Genomic DNA, 15,713 nt, shown 5'->3' with positions numbered 1-15,713 from the left:
GAGAGGCACAGGGGACGCAATGCAGGTATTGGGGGAGATAAGACAAAGTGACATTTCTGCAGATCACAGCTCTCCCCTTCCCTATCTTTAAATTAGCTATAAAAGATACTTTAAGTCCCAAAAGGCCTAAGGAACCCCTTTATCAAGTTTCAGCCACACAGAGAATAAGTGTTATTTGATAGCACCATTCAATGAATTCTTCCATATGGGAGTGGAGTCTGGAGACTATAAAGGATACTGGTAGGGCACCCTGACATAATAGCCCGGTCAAAATAGCCTTGTAACAAAATAGCCTTCGACAAAATGTTCCCTAACAAATTGAGCAGAAAAGCCTCATGGGCAGGTACCAGAAAAAAAAGAGCTCTTTGGGGTGACGAGCCATATTTTTGGGGTGGTTTTACCACCCTTTGCCACCCCATAGCAACACCTATGTTTTTAAGGTATCTACAGTGAATACACGTGATGATTCTTCATGAGTTGTTACACTAAGAGAAACTTTTACCACTGAGTTCCCGTGTCTCATGCCCAGAAAACTGTAGTCACAAACAAGTGATAGGGGAAAGAACCACCTACATCAGGGGTTCTGAACTCAGTCCTCGGGACACACCAAACCAGGTAGGTTTTCAGACGACCTACAATGAATATGCACGAGTTATAGCTGCATACAATGGAGGTAGTACATGCAAATCTCTTCATGCATATTCATTATGGAGTAGCCTGAAAACCTGACTGGCTAGGTGTGTCTCAAGGACTGGGCTGAGAATCACTGACCTACATGCAAGTAATAACCTCTTATGCACTGCCTTACATAAGACGTACAAACATAGCTACTACAGAGCCATAAACAATACTTCGTAAAAGCTCCCTCGCTGTGCACCGGAGCTCTGAATGTGGTCTCTCGAATGGCCAGTTCTTGGATATTACAACAAGCTTGTGATGCGGAGATTGGGTGGCGACACCGGTAATAAAAGCCTGAGTATCTGCAACACAACAAAACCAAAGATCGTAATGGAAACACCCCTACTCCCCTCTACCTCCTTAAGTTCCCCTAAATTTCCACCATACATGAACCTTATTCTACCACAATAACACCTTGTATTTGTTCTTACCGGAACCGGCGAACGCCATCACGGTACTATGCAAGCCACATTGAGCCTGCAAATAGGTGGGAAAATGTGGGATACAAATGTAACAAATAAATAAATAAATAAATGGGAAGTGAAACCGGTGCTGGGCAGACTTCTATGGTCTACGCCCTGATCGTGACTGAATAGATATGGATGGGCTTCAGTGTAAATTTTAAGGGGTGTCAAAGTTAGCTTCATAACTTTTAGTACAAGAAGAGTGCTGGGCATACTTCTACGGTCTGTGCCCTGAGAATGGAAAGGACAAATCAAACTCGGGTATACATATAAAGTATCGCATACCATGCAAAATGAGTTTATCTTGTTGGGCAGACTGGATGGACCGTACAGGTCTTTATCTGCCATCATTTACTATGTTACTAGCAGGCTAATTTTTGAAAGAGAAGAGCGCCCATCTTTCGACACAAATCGGGAGATGGGCGTCCTTCTTCTAGGGTCGCCCAAATCGGCATAATCAAAAGCCGATTTTGGGCGCCCTCAACTGCTTTCCGTAGCGGGGACAACCAAAGTTCACGGGGGCGTGTCGGAAGCATAGTGTAGGCGGGACTGGGGCGTGCTTAACACATGGGCATCCTCAACTGATAATGGAAAAAAGAAGGGTGTCCCTGACGAACACTTGGACGACTTTACTTGATCCTTTTTTTTTAATGACCAAGCCACAAAAATGTGCCCTAAATGACCAGATGACCACCGGAGGGAATTGGGGATGACCTCCTCTTACTCCCCCAGTGGTCACTAATCCCTACCCACCCTATTAAAAAAATTTTTTTTTAATATTTTTTTCCAGCCTCAAATATCATACCCAGCTCCATGACAGCAGTATGCAGGTCCCTGGAGCAGTTTTAGTGGGTACAGTGCACTTCAGGCAGCTGGACCCAGGCCCATCCCCCCCTACCTGTTACACTTGTGGTGGTAAATGTGAGCCCTCTAAAACCCACCACAAACCCACTGCACCCACATCTAGGTGCCACCCTTCATCCCTAAGGGCTATGGTAGTGGTGTACAGTTGTGGGGAGTGGGTTTTTGGGGGGCTCAGCACACAAGGTAATGGAGCTATGCACCTGGGAGCAATTTCTGAAGTCCACTGCAGTGCCCCCTAGGGTGCCCGGTTGGTGTCCTGGCATGTCAAGGGGACTAGTGCACTACGAATGCTGGCTCCTCCCATGACCAAATGGCTTGGATTTGGTCGTTTCTGAGATGGGCGTCCTCGGATTCCATTATCGCCGAAAATCGGGGACAACCATCTCTAAGGATGACCATCTCTAAGGTTGACCTAAATTTCTCGATTTGGGCGTCCCTGACTGTATTATCGAAATGAAAGATAGACACCCATCTTGTTTCGATGATGGTTTCCCCGCCCCTTCGCTGGGACATCCTGCGAGGATGTCCTCAGGAAAACCTGGGCACCCCTTTCGATTATGCCCCTCCACGTATGCTCTGCATTTAGGTATTTTTAAATTAATTAACCATCATTTTTAAAACTCTCTCCCTCTCAGCTTTTTATTCTCCGACATTTTATATTCAATTTTACACCTGTTATTTTGGTCTTTTGACTGGGTAGATGGATATTTATAAAATGTCACAGACTGGTGTTACAATGTGCATATTTATAAAGTACAGTTACTTGGTAATTTATAACTCTGAGAATTGTACTTTCGTTATTCTCAACCTATTCTTGGAATGCTTTTGTGCTTTATGCTTAGCTGGGCTCCCCTTATTCCAAATGAATACCCTATCACAAGGCGCACACACTGGAACAAAATGTGTTCTAGTCATGTCTTAGAAACTGCTCCAGTTCCTAATGTAGCAGATTCTTCATTTTCAGCAGATTTCCAATGCTGCCCAAGCAGTTTTCTCTGGCTTTGTTATCTCCCAGATTGGCTCCATAAATCTGTGCCATTAGCTGCAAATCTGTCAAGCACTTAGCTAAGACCATTAGGAGAATTTGGCCAAAGATTGGGCCTCTCAGGGTCTCTAAATTCATCTCAAGCATATTTGTTATAGATAGGCAATTGATCCGATCCGCAAGCTCCAAGATGGAAATGATAAAAGCAGATCAGTGATAGATAGATATAGACTTTTATTCGTGCAAATAGCAATCTCCTTGCATCGCCCGTCGCTGGCCGTGTTTCGCTCAAAAAGGGCTGCCTCAGGGGCTACAAACCAGTAGATTAAATTAAAAACAACGAATTAATTACTACTACTATTTAGCATTTATAAAGTGCTACAAAGCATACGCAGCGCTGTACTTGTTTATTGATTTTATATTATACCTGTTTTTATTTTTTAATTAATTTGTTGTTTTTAATTTAATCTACTGTTTTGTAGCCTCTGAGGCAGCCCTTTTTGGGTGAAACACAGCCAGTGTCGGACGATGCAAGGAGATTGCTATTTGCACAAATAAAAGTCTATATATATCTATCACTGATCTGATTTTATCATTTCCATATTTGTTATAGATATCCTGAAAATCTGACTGGCCGTGGGGTCACCAGGCAGGGCCGGTCTTAGGCAGAGGCGACCAAGGCGACCGCATAGGGCCCCGCGCCTAAGGGGGCCCCGAACGGCGCGCCTAAGGGGGCCCCGTGCAGTGCCTCAACTCTGCCTCGTTCATGCCTCCGCTCCTCGCCTTAGTCACCTGAGATGATCCCCATTCCCGCGGCTCGGACACTCCGCTCCCGCCACCACCGGCGCGGCACCCACCCCCGGCTTGGGCCCGCTGAGCCCGCTGTCAGCTCCCGAGTCCCCAGACCCCGGCAACTAACTGAGCGATGCCAGCGAGCCAGCCCAGGCAGCGACGACCCCAACGGCAACGACAGACAGTTGCAGCGCGACGGCTCACCTCCAGGCTCCAGCTTCCCGCTCAATGTCCCGCCTTCTGATGTATTTCCTGTTTCCAGACGCGAGGGCGGGAGTCACTGAGCAGGAAAAGCTGGAGCTTGGTCGGAGGTAGTGAGGACATGAGGTGAGCCATCGTTGCTGACGCCAACAGTTGTGCACTTATGCCAAATCGAAATCGGATTCCATGCAGGCAGGAAGATCAGGAGAAGTGTCTCTCTCATCTAACGACGCTTGCGGCCGGTGCAAGGGTTGGAAATGTCTGCCTCCCTGAGAGGGATTTGGCACAACAACATTAGTTGCTAGAGAAGCTGAGCAAGTAAGATCTTCTGGCTTGGAAGAGGCTGTTTCTAACATATCTGGGTTATTTTCACATAGATCTGCAGATATTTCCCCTGCTTCCAGTAATTAATGATATGACACCTCGAATTAATCATTTGGAAGCTAGACTGCAATCACAGGAAGAAAAGATTACTAAGCTAAAATCTGAGAATGTAAATCATGAAGTAGCAAAATCTGATATAAAGTACGTACAATCAGTTCAAACTATTTAGTAACTGATGTGGCTACTTGCCTCTCTGGTTTGGTGGGTTACAGAGTAATAGGGGAATTTGAAAGTACTGGATCTTTTCTTAATATTTTTCCTTTATTCTCCTTTGTTATCAGAATTGGAACTACTAATTGTAGTGGACTTTTTGTACAAGTTTAGCTTCATTTGTCTTTATTTGAAATTTCATAAATAAAAAAATGTTCTAAAAATGGAATAATCTTATCAATGGGGTGGAGCTAGGGTGGGGGCGGAGCTAGGGTGGGGGCAGGGCTAGGGTGGGCGGGGCTAGGATGGGGCCCCACCAAATTGGTCTGCATAGGGCCCCGCACTTGCTAAGACCGGCCCTGTCACCAGGGCAGGTTTGGGAACCCAGCAGCAACCATTTTGGTCCTATGGAAAACCAGATTTTTTGCTGGCTGTGATACCTCTTACTGGATAATGCGACCACCAGGCACAGATGATGATCCACATGACTTTTCCAGGTCACACAGGCAGAACCATCCTGAGGGGGATGGTGAATGGGCTCATCTTTTGGGGGCACAAGACTTCAATATCACATCACCCCATTCCAGTGCTATCCTTTGCTCTTCCTCTCCCCCCATGCATCCATTCTGTGATCCATTTCCCCTTCCTTTCTTCCAGCAGAAGGAAAATAACACTTCTTAAGCACATCTGCTGATTCCTCTACTGGCTTCAGTGTGTCAAACACATATATAAGCAGTGCTCTTCCACTGTTGGCAGAAAGCATAGCAGAGGAACAGAGTCTGGGCTGAAGAAAAGGTGGAGGGCAGAAAAGTGTGTATGCATAAGGGGAAGATGGGTGCTGAACCCTGCTCTTTCTCCACATCAGCCCTGCACACAAGTCCTTAAATTAGGAAGCATTTGTAAAATTGTTCTGTGTGCTCATAAAAGCCCATCTTTTTAACAAATAAGATACATGCAGTGCCGTTCCTTGGTCAGCTGCCACCGGGGGCGGATTGCCACTGTGCACTCCCCCTCCCGGGTTCAGCACGACACACCCCCAGGTGCATACGACACCCTCTGGCATATCACCTCCAAGCCCACCCCCCCATGGTGCATTCTTCTTACCTGCTGGGGTGCTGGGAGCAGCTGTGTGGCTGTCGGCTCCAATGGTTCCCTGCTCCCTTTGCCCTAGAACAGGAAGTAACAGCAGAGGAAGCAGGGAACCAGCAGAGCCAGCAGCCGTGCAGCTGCTCCCTGTACCCCTCCTGCGGCGTGCACCCGGGGCAGACCGCCCCCACCGCCCGCCCTCGGTACGCCACTGGATACATGTACTTCTTCTCTCTAGAGGCCATGCCCTAGCTGTTCTACATCGGATATATCAAAGTAAGACTAACTATGCTCAATATGAATCAGTGGAGAAGCATTCTAATTAGCCTATTACCAGGAATGCAGGTTGAACTTTCAGAAGAGTAACTGCTTCTTTCTGCTCCAGAATGGAAGAACTAAAGGAAACAAGAAGGATTATCATAAAGACAACTTTTGACTGGATCATACTTACCGTTCCTCTCTGCTCTGGCCTACACAAACTCTGCCCCCAAATCTGGGGGCCGGATTACTGCATGATCGCTGCCGGACCTGAAAGCCAATTCCACAACTTGTACTGCATTGGGCCCATGAGGACCATGGTGTCCACGCTCCATTTCTGTGGAAGTAGGGGAAGGAGATGGGAAAAATGAGTGGCTCTTTTAGAAATGTCCCTTTTTTGCCCATCTTGCTTTGCCAAATCCAAGAATGTTGAATCAATATGCAGTGACAACAGCTAAGTCTAGTCAGTAAGTCAGCCTAGAAACCATATCAAGTGGTTCATTTTCCATTGGTCTTTCCCTTTCCAAGAGTAAATACTAGTATTGGGCAATAGGTTTCTCCTTTATCCTCACTGTTCCATGCCATGTTCCACCTTGTCTGGTCATACCAGTGGTGAAATGACTATTGGGCGGGCTGCCATATATGTATACCAAGTCATCAAACTAGCAGCAGTACAATTACATTGTCAAATGCAACCTCTCCCTAGACCAGCCCCTGGTCATCATCACATTCTTTAACTTGGCATCTAATGTTAGGTGCCAAATGCGTGCATATGTTATAGATCAGCTCAATGCAGGAATTCACTTCCCCTTGAGCTGAGGTTGATTTCACAGTACTTGAAATTTCCAAAATTGTTAAAAAACATTTATTTTCCATATATCTGAGTAAAGTTGTTAAAAACATATTTATTTTCTATATGTTTGAATTGATGCTGGATGCTCTTTAATCTTAGTATATTGCTCATCTGTTTAGGAAGTTGTTACTTTTTAGGGTTAGTTGAAATAGTCTATGATGAATTTTAAAGCTTATTCTGTATGTTATGTATGTATTTATTTATTTAAACCACTTTTAACCCATTTATAAGCGGTTTCCATACAAACATGCATACTAAAATACAAAAATAACAAATAACAAAATACATTTTCATTAACATGAAGAGCTGCCATTACAAAGTCTCCAAACCTGCATTGCCTATCAGAAAAAAGCTTGTACAAAAAGCTGTGTTTTAACAGTTTCTTAAATTGTTGAGTACTACTGCTTCTATGCAACTGACCGGGCAAGGCATTGCACATAAGCGTTCCTGCAATTGAAAAAGCTGTACTCACCCCATGCGGACTACTACGATAGTATCTTCATTGGTTGCAAAGCCCACATTCTAAAAAAACTCCAAATCGCCCAAAACACGGCAGCCAGACTCATTTTCGGTAAATCACGATTCGAAAGTGCAACACCTCTCCGGGAAAAACTCCACTGGCTCCCCATTAAAGAACGAATACACTTCAAAGTCCACACACTGATCCACAAGATCCTCCACGGAGAATCTCCAAGTTACATGACCAACCTAATCGACCTTCCAGCCAGGAACAGGTCCAAATCCTCGCGAACATATCTCAATCTTCACTTGCCTAATTGCAAAGGTCTCAAATACAAAACCTACTATGCATCCAACTTCTCCGTTATAGGCAGCCAACTTTGGAACGCCATTCCAAGATTCATCCGAACAACAAACGAACATCTACGCTTCCGAAAGCTGCTGAAAACATACCTCTTCAAACAAGCCTATCCAAACAACCCAACTTAAGTTATGACTCTAACCCACACCACTAACATTAAACATACCTCAATCCTTCCCCCACATCTCTTCCTTTTACCCTTCTCTACACAACTGTATTATCTAAGTGACACTTTTTACCCATACATTGTATTACCTCTTTGATACTTTGTACCCTCAAATTGTGTTATCCCTGTGATACTCTGTACCTATACATTGTAAGTCGCACTGAGCCTGTTATCGAGCGGGGTAGAAATGCTATAAATAAATAAATAAATAAATAAATAAATAAATGCTCGGGTAGTTACCCAATGCACAGAATATACCAAATACAAAATTCAAAGATTTAGTAAAATCAGTTCTTAAAGACCTTCCAGATGAAAACAGAAGGTCTTTTTAACAAGAACCACTTGATAAATGAGAGTTAAAACCTTATACTAGCAACCAGTGAAGTTGTTTCAACATTGGTGTTATATGTTCAAGTTTAGAGATGCCAGCAACCAATCTAGCAGCTGCATTCTGTACTATGTGTAATGCTTAAAGCCCATACTCTGGAACACCCAAGTAGAAAGAGTTACAGTAATCTACTTTTAGACAAAACCATCACTTGAATAACACTCCAAAAGTCAACTGGACATAACATAGGTTTTAAATGAAACGACATCTGCAGTTGATGAAAGGCTGACTGAGCCACAAGCACAATTTAACCTTTCGTTGAAAGCTCAGAATACAAAATCACAACCAATATCTTTATCTCCTTTCCATGGGCGTAGATTGGGGGGGGCGAGGGGGGGCATTGCCCCCCCAAACGAGTCGCACCGGCGAACTGGCAGGGCTTAATTGTGTCTTCCCCGCCGGCGCTGCCTCAGTCCCTGACTCCCTGCAGCATTTTTGTCCGTCGCCGTCAGCGCTGCCATTCATTCTCACAGGCAGCCTCGTTCCCGCTCCCCTTTGCCGCTTCCACTCCTCCGACCGGCTCTCTCTGATGCACTTCCTGTTAAACAGGAAGTGCATCAGAGAGAGCCGGAGGACGCGGCAAAGGGGAGCGGGAACGAGGCTGCCTGTGAGAATGAATGGCAGTGCTGACGGCGACGGACAAAAATGCTGCAGGGAGTCAGGGACTGAGGCAGTGCCGGCGAGGAAGAGCGAGGCAGCATGCTGGCTGGTGGCAGGGAGAGACAGTCACAGGAGCACTGTTGAGGTGATGGGGTAATGCTAGGTAGAGGTGAGCAAGAGAGGTGGGGAATGTTGGTGGGGGGAGATGCATGGGGGAGAGAGAGGGAGAAATAATACTGGATGTGGAGGAGGAGGGAGGGACAGCAAGAGAAAAGGTGAAATGTTGGAACATGGAAGTGGGAGGGAGGGAGACAGAGAGAGATGCTGTATGGGGATGGGAGAGATGCTAAAAGGGGAAGGAAGAGAACGAAAGAGATAGATGTTGGGCCCAGGGTGCAAGGAAGGGAGATACTGAGAGTGATGTGGGCAGTGGGAGAGAAGAAGGAGGGAAGAGAGTTTGTACATGGGGATGGATGAGAGGGAGGGATAGATATACATTAGAGGGGAAAGAGAAAAAGAGGGAGATTGTGGATCCAGGGACAGAAGGGAGTGAGGGAGAAATGCTGGACAATTGGAGGGAGGGGAGAGAGAGAGGAAGAAATGCTGGACCACAGGGAGGGGGGGGGGGGCTGGAAGATACTGGGGTGTGGATGTGTGTGTGGAAGGGACAGGGAGATATTAGGCTACAAGGGGAGAAAGGGAGCAGGCGTGCTGGGCTAGAAGGTTGGAGGGAGGAAGATGCTGCAAATGGTGGAACTATTTGGGAGAGGCCAAAGGGGAGGTGGGAAGGAAACAAATGAGAGGATGATAGTGATGGGGGGGGGGGGGCAGAAATGTGGTAATGGAGAATTGATTAAAGATGAAAGGAAATGGAAGGTTGGAGGAAGGACTGAGAAGAGGAATGGGGCAGCTAGTGGGTGAGAGAAGGAAATGGAATTTGATAGCTGAAAACTAAAAAGGAGAAGGATGAGGACGAGGGTGAAATTTAAGTGAACAGAGAGGCAGCAAAGAAAAAAAAACAGAGGAAACAGCTAAAAAAGAAATAATGTGTCAAAGGTAGGTGTAGTGAAGGAATGGAATAAGACAGGAGAGAAGAGAAAAGACAAATGGACAGCAAGCAGTTGAAGGAGAATTAGCAGAAAGACAAGAAAAGAGGAAACTGGAACCAGCATGATTGAACAGTAAAATGTCCAGACAACAAAGGTACAAAAAAGTATTTTATTTTGAATCTATTAAATGGAATATCAAATGGAAAGAAGATACTGCATAAAACAGAAGACACTGGGACCAAAGCGAATAGAAAAACTAAATGATCAGACAACAAAGGTAGAAAAAAGTATTTTATTCAGAATTTATTAATTGGAATATGTCAGCTTTCTGTGAAATTTTGCATGTAAGTTTCAATTTTTCTGGTATTGCTGCATGCTGAGTCTGACATCGAGTTAACTTTCCAGTTCAGTATTTTGCCTTCATATTTTTTGCTTTCTAGTTCCTTGTGTCATGTCTGTTGTGTCATGTGTTTTTCACGAGGTAGTGTATTGGTGTTTTAGAGCCTGGTGTAAATACAGTTCTGCCTTTTCACGCATAAGGTTGCAGCTCATCCTGTCCTTGGAATTAGTGCTGTTATGGTTTAGTAAGGTTATGAGTGTGTTTTTGCACAGGTTTGTGTATAGTGTGTTGCAGTGGAGAGATTGTGTGTTGGCTTTACTGAGGTGGCACCAAAACATCAGAAAGGGTGTAGAGCCTAAATCATGACACACTACCTCTTGAAGGATCTACATATAGAGCTTATGCATTTCTAAGGTCAACACTGGCATGGTATGGGAAAAGGGGTGGGGAAATACTACTGGAGTGGAAGAAGGAAAGAAGGAAGGGAGAAAGAGCTGGCTTGATATCTCATACATATTCATTATGGTTATTCCCAAAAAAAGCCAGCTTTTTTTCCCTTCCTTCCTTCCTCCATATTAGCATATTCATTTGCATATGTATATATGCAAATGAATATGCTAATATGCTCCGCCCCCTCCTTTGCCCCCCCAAATGAAACAGTCAAACTACGCCTATGTCTCCTTTCATACTGGTACATCAATTTCTCCCACACGAATAGCCGAAGGCCAACAATCATCCATTACTCTTCCTACAATAAAAATGTCATATTTCCCCACATTCAAAGTCAACTTATTAGTTGTCATCCATTTTACAAATATCATTCATATAAGAAGTCAATCACACAGATAACTCCTCATCTAATGATTCTGATACTTCACACAATGGGACCATATACAGTAAATATTAAACAGGAGCGCAGACAAAGCTGACCCTGTGGAACCCCTCTCAACACAGGAATGGATTTAGAGACCCCCTCCATCACTTTGCACAAATAAAGCACGGTCTGACAAATAGGAAGGAGGCAAACCAATCACATACCTTACCTGCTATTCCCAACTTCCGTAACCTTGCCAATAATATAGACCCATCAATAGAGTCAAAAGCAGATGACACATCCAAAGAAATCGGACAAAAAACATTGATTTCTATCCACCTCACTCCTCAAAATATCAACAGTAGAAATGAATAATGTCTCCACACTTTGGGCCTTTCCAAATCCATATTGAAATTTGTGCAAACAATCATTCACATCCACAAAGTCTTCAAGTTGTTGCAAAACTGCCTTCTCAATTACATTCCCCAAAAAAGGGACCACAGAAATAGATCTATAACTACCCATACTATCAGAATCTAATTTCTCATTTTTAGCTTGCTTACAAACAACTGGAAGCTCACCCTCTATAACAGACCTATTCATAATATATGTCAAATGTAAAGCGATTTTATCTGCCATTTGACAAATGACTCCAGACAAACAAGGATCTGACAACGATCGTTTAGGTTTAATCATAGAAACCATTCTTACCATCTCCTGAACCCTAACCTCCTCAAACCCAACCCATTTAGATGCCACAACCTGCAAATCCTGATATTTCTCTTGATTTTCACAATCACCCACCCTCCTCTCCAGTGCAACCATCTTATCCATCAATAAAATCTGATTAAGCTATAGCATCAGGCCCAGTCTTCATACATTTATCATCATATCCATTGACCAAGTACTTCCCTGTACAATACAACTCCTGTGGTCCATTCAAAACCCCCGGCACCCGCTTCCTAAAATAGTCATTTCTCATCCACTCACACATTTGTAACTATCATAATCGTCTGCATCATAAGATTTCCTCCATTTCCTCTCAGCCTGCCTTAATTCTCTTCTGACTTGCCTAATTGGTTCAGTTCTCCATGGGCATGGTGTATAATCATTCCTTCCTACCACCTTTTCATAGATTTCACCACATTTAGAGCTGGCCTAGTCTCTTTTATATTGTAATCTGCATTGATCCAGAATATGGTTTGTAGTGGAATATAAATGTTATTGTATTATTATATCAGTGGGGTCAATAATTGGCAGTTATGCATGTAAGCACTAGGCACCATTCTATAATGTATATGCCAAAGTTGCTCACTGTGTAACTGCGAGGGGGGCGTACATGTGGGTGAAGCCCAGGCAGGTCTGTTATAGAATCAGTGCTATGCAAGGAGGTTTAATTGACAGGAGATGGCATCACATGACAAGACTGAAGCCATAGCCACCATCTTGATACACTCAAACCAAAGCAACCTATTGGTCCATGCCAAGCCATGCATAGGCAATCCTTATCTCTAATAAGCGTTTGCTATTGTTTTGAGTGACTCAATATGGCAGTAAGCGCCGCCTACTGGCTTCAGGCCAGATAATGGGCCAAGCAAGCTCCCGCAGTCTCCTGTCAATTAAACCTCCTTGGTGCTATGTACACACCTACATCTTGCCACTAAGTTATGGACTTGCTCCCATGTTGTGAGAAAAATGGGATTTTCCAAGTCATATGCAGAAGACACATCTGGGGTAATACTCAAAGCCATGTGCTTGGAGAACGGCCGCTGTTAACAAGTTAAATGGTTTAGTTGGGCTTTTCCACGGCTCACAGACCACCTCAGCACTATTTTGAATAGTACCTGGCAGTCCATAGGCAGAGCTGGGTGGAGTTCACAGTTATCCGATTAGCGGTGATATTCAAAAGCGAGTGAGGGGATTGGAAATGCTGCAGGGAACCCTGCAGCATTTCCAATCCCCTCACTCGCTTTTGCCTCCCTAATCTTTCACTCATTGTTTTGCTCCCCCCTCCATCACATCACTTCTCTTTCTTTCCTATTCCTTCACCCATGACCATACTGCTTGTTAAAAAGAGGTCAGTGGCAACCCAGCACCTCCAACTGTATCATCTTTTTTTTTTTTGGTTACATTTGTACCCTGCGCTTTCCCACTCATGGCAGGCTCAATGCAGCTTACATGGGGCAATGGAGGGTTAAGTGACTTGCCCAGAGTCACAAGGAGCTGCCTGTGCCTGAAGTGGGAATCGAACTCAGTTCCTCAGTTCCCCAGGACCAAAGTCCACCACCCTAACCACTAGGTCACTCCTCCACTGTTGCTACTATTTGAGATTCTACATGGAATGTTGCTATTCCACTAGCAACATTCCATGTAGAAGTCGGCCCTTGCAGATCATCAATGTGGCCGCGCAGGCTTCTGCGAGTCTGACGTCCTGCACCTAGTGAGTCTGATGGACGTCAGACTCACAGAAACAGAAGCCTGCGCAGCCTTCTACATGGAATGTTGCTAGTGGAATAGCAACATTCCATGTAGAATCTCCAATAGTATCTATTTTATTTTTGCTACATTTGTACCCTGCGCTTTCCCACTCATAGCAGGCTCAATGCGGCTTACATAGTATATACAGGTACTTATTTGTACCTGGGGCAATGGAGGGTTAAGTGACTTGCCCAGAGTCACAAGGAGCTGCCTGTGCCTGAAGTGGGAATCGAACTCAGTTCCTCAGTTCCCCAGGACCAAAGTTCACCACCCTAACCACTAGGCCACTCCTCCACACTTCTGCCTGGGGTTGGTGTCCCTTTGAACTATTCTATCTATAACTGATAGTTAGAAATTAAGAAGCCTGGAATGGGTTTGACTCTTTAATTTTTTTTGTAATCCATGAACTTAAACTAGAATGTGTGTGTGTATATGGGGGGGGGGGGGGGATTTTATAACAGTTTGATGTTATATATTGTATATGTTTTGATTTGTTTAGATTTTATTTTATGATTATTATTTAACTTTATTTAACTTGGAAATGTATTTTGTATTAGTTTTTTGGTGTTCTGTTTATGAGCCATGAGGTAGGGGGGATGTTGGGAGAGGAGTGGGTAGGGAGAGGGGATTCTCCTCCTCTTCCTTCCTACCCCAGGATTGCTTGTGAGGACCATGCGTCTAATCCAGCCTGAATCCCGCTGGGCTCCCTCAGTTGGAATCAAACTCTTAACAGTTGCCTACATTACAAGTCCAGGGTATAATATAGTTCCCTTCAAATTGGAGGGCAGCCCATCCTCTAAACATATCCCGATGCTAAGAGCAAACGCCAGAATTTTCCTCACTTAAAACGTACAAGTAAAAAAAATATCCCTGAAAAGTATTATATTTTTCTTTCTTGCATTGTCCTTTTTCCACTGTCCCCGTGTTACAGACCTGAATCTTTTCTCCTCTAGCCCTGGTTATAATTACTTATGGAGGCTGACTTTCTCTTGACCTCTCTGAATTGTCTCCTAAGTTTGCGTGGTAGCCTATAATATATCATGTTAAATTGTATTTTACTGCCACCGCGTTTTCACATGATGCGGCAGGACATTTCAATTAATGCAGCTGTTTGTCATAATAATACCACACCTTCTGGGGGAATGTCTCCTTCCCAGAACACACACACACACATCACTTCTTGTCTTATTGTTCACTTTCACATAATATGACATCATTACTCCACATAGTTATTCCAGAAAGGTGACATGAATGATTTTAATGTAAACCTCCACTGAAATAACTGAATCCCGGTTCTCTTGGTGTGCCTCAGAATTGACAATTACAACTCTGCAGGGACAAACATGAGCTCACTTCTTTTCCAGCTGGTTTTTGTTTAGATTTAGAATAGAAGCGACCTCTCTGTGCCTCTTTCTTTTTGTTCTTTATTTGCCTTAGTAAGAACAAGCGCGCTAATATTCAGCCTGGACAATCACTGTTTTTTTTTTTTAAAATGATGGATGCTGCGCCTGACTTATTCACTACCAGTGGCCAGTGCTAAATATCCGGATTCAGTGGTGACTGACGCCGCTTTCTGGATAACAGCAATATTGAGATCCTACTGGATAGTTATCCAGTTAGCAAATTGAATATCACTGCTAATCGGATAACTGTGAACTCCACCCAGCTCTGCCTACGGACTGCCCCGGTACTATTCAAAATAGTGCTGAGGAGAGAGGTGATAATGATCCCTTCATTTACCTCCCTTATCCTATTTAACGAGCGCTTTCATTTTAATTTTTTTTTTTTTGTATAAAGCGTGCTGCTAACGTTTCCAACAGAGGCTGTCTGTATATTTTGGATTGACCGGTTGTGAGTCGGGAGAAATTTAAAACTCAGACATTGTCCTGACACCCTGTCTATCAGCAGCCCTGCTTTTCTTGGCAGTCTCTCTTAGTTGTGCTTCCAGAATATTTTCTGAGCGTCTTTCCGCATTTAGATATGGAAGAAAGTGCATTTGAAGGGCAGCAGGGAAATGAGGGAGAGAGGAGCAGAAAGCTCTCCAGCGTCTGCTATTTTTATTACCGTCTGCCATATTTGACCCAAAGAGATCTCAGAAGCCCAAAGACCAGCCTGTAGGTTTGCTAATTTATGTGCTGTCAATACATATAGTACATTCTCCAAGTATGGGAATATAAAAGTAGACACATATACTAAGGAATCCAAACTTACACAACAATCATTAAAAAAAACAACAAAAAAAGCAGGTATACACAGAGGCGGGTCTCTATCCCTCAGGTTCTGCAATCTAGAATGAAGCAGAAGAGTGACAGAATATGTCCTGTATTACCTACAACCTTCTTC

General features: G+C 44.0%; 1 protein-coding gene across 1 annotated transcript in view; it reads right to left on the bottom strand.

Annotated features, from left to right (window-relative positions):
- Positions 1-15,713, bottom strand: part of SEMA5B (semaphorin 5B) — a gene marked incomplete in the record, with an annotated part of 415,784 nt that overhangs the window by 64,532 nt on the left and 335,539 nt on the right. The window contains 1 exon segment of the mRNA XM_030209426.1: positions 6,056-6,199. Within this exon segment, the coding sequence (XP_030065286.1) occupies positions 6,056-6,199 (144 nt within the window).

Source organism: Microcaecilia unicolor, chromosome 7 (genome assembly GCF_901765095.1).
Source record: "Microcaecilia unicolor chromosome 7, aMicUni1.1, whole genome shotgun sequence".
Classification (NCBI taxonomy): domain Eukaryota; kingdom Metazoa; phylum Chordata; class Amphibia; order Gymnophiona; family Siphonopidae; genus Microcaecilia; species Microcaecilia unicolor.
This window is presented reverse-complemented; position numbering and strand designations above follow the sequence as displayed.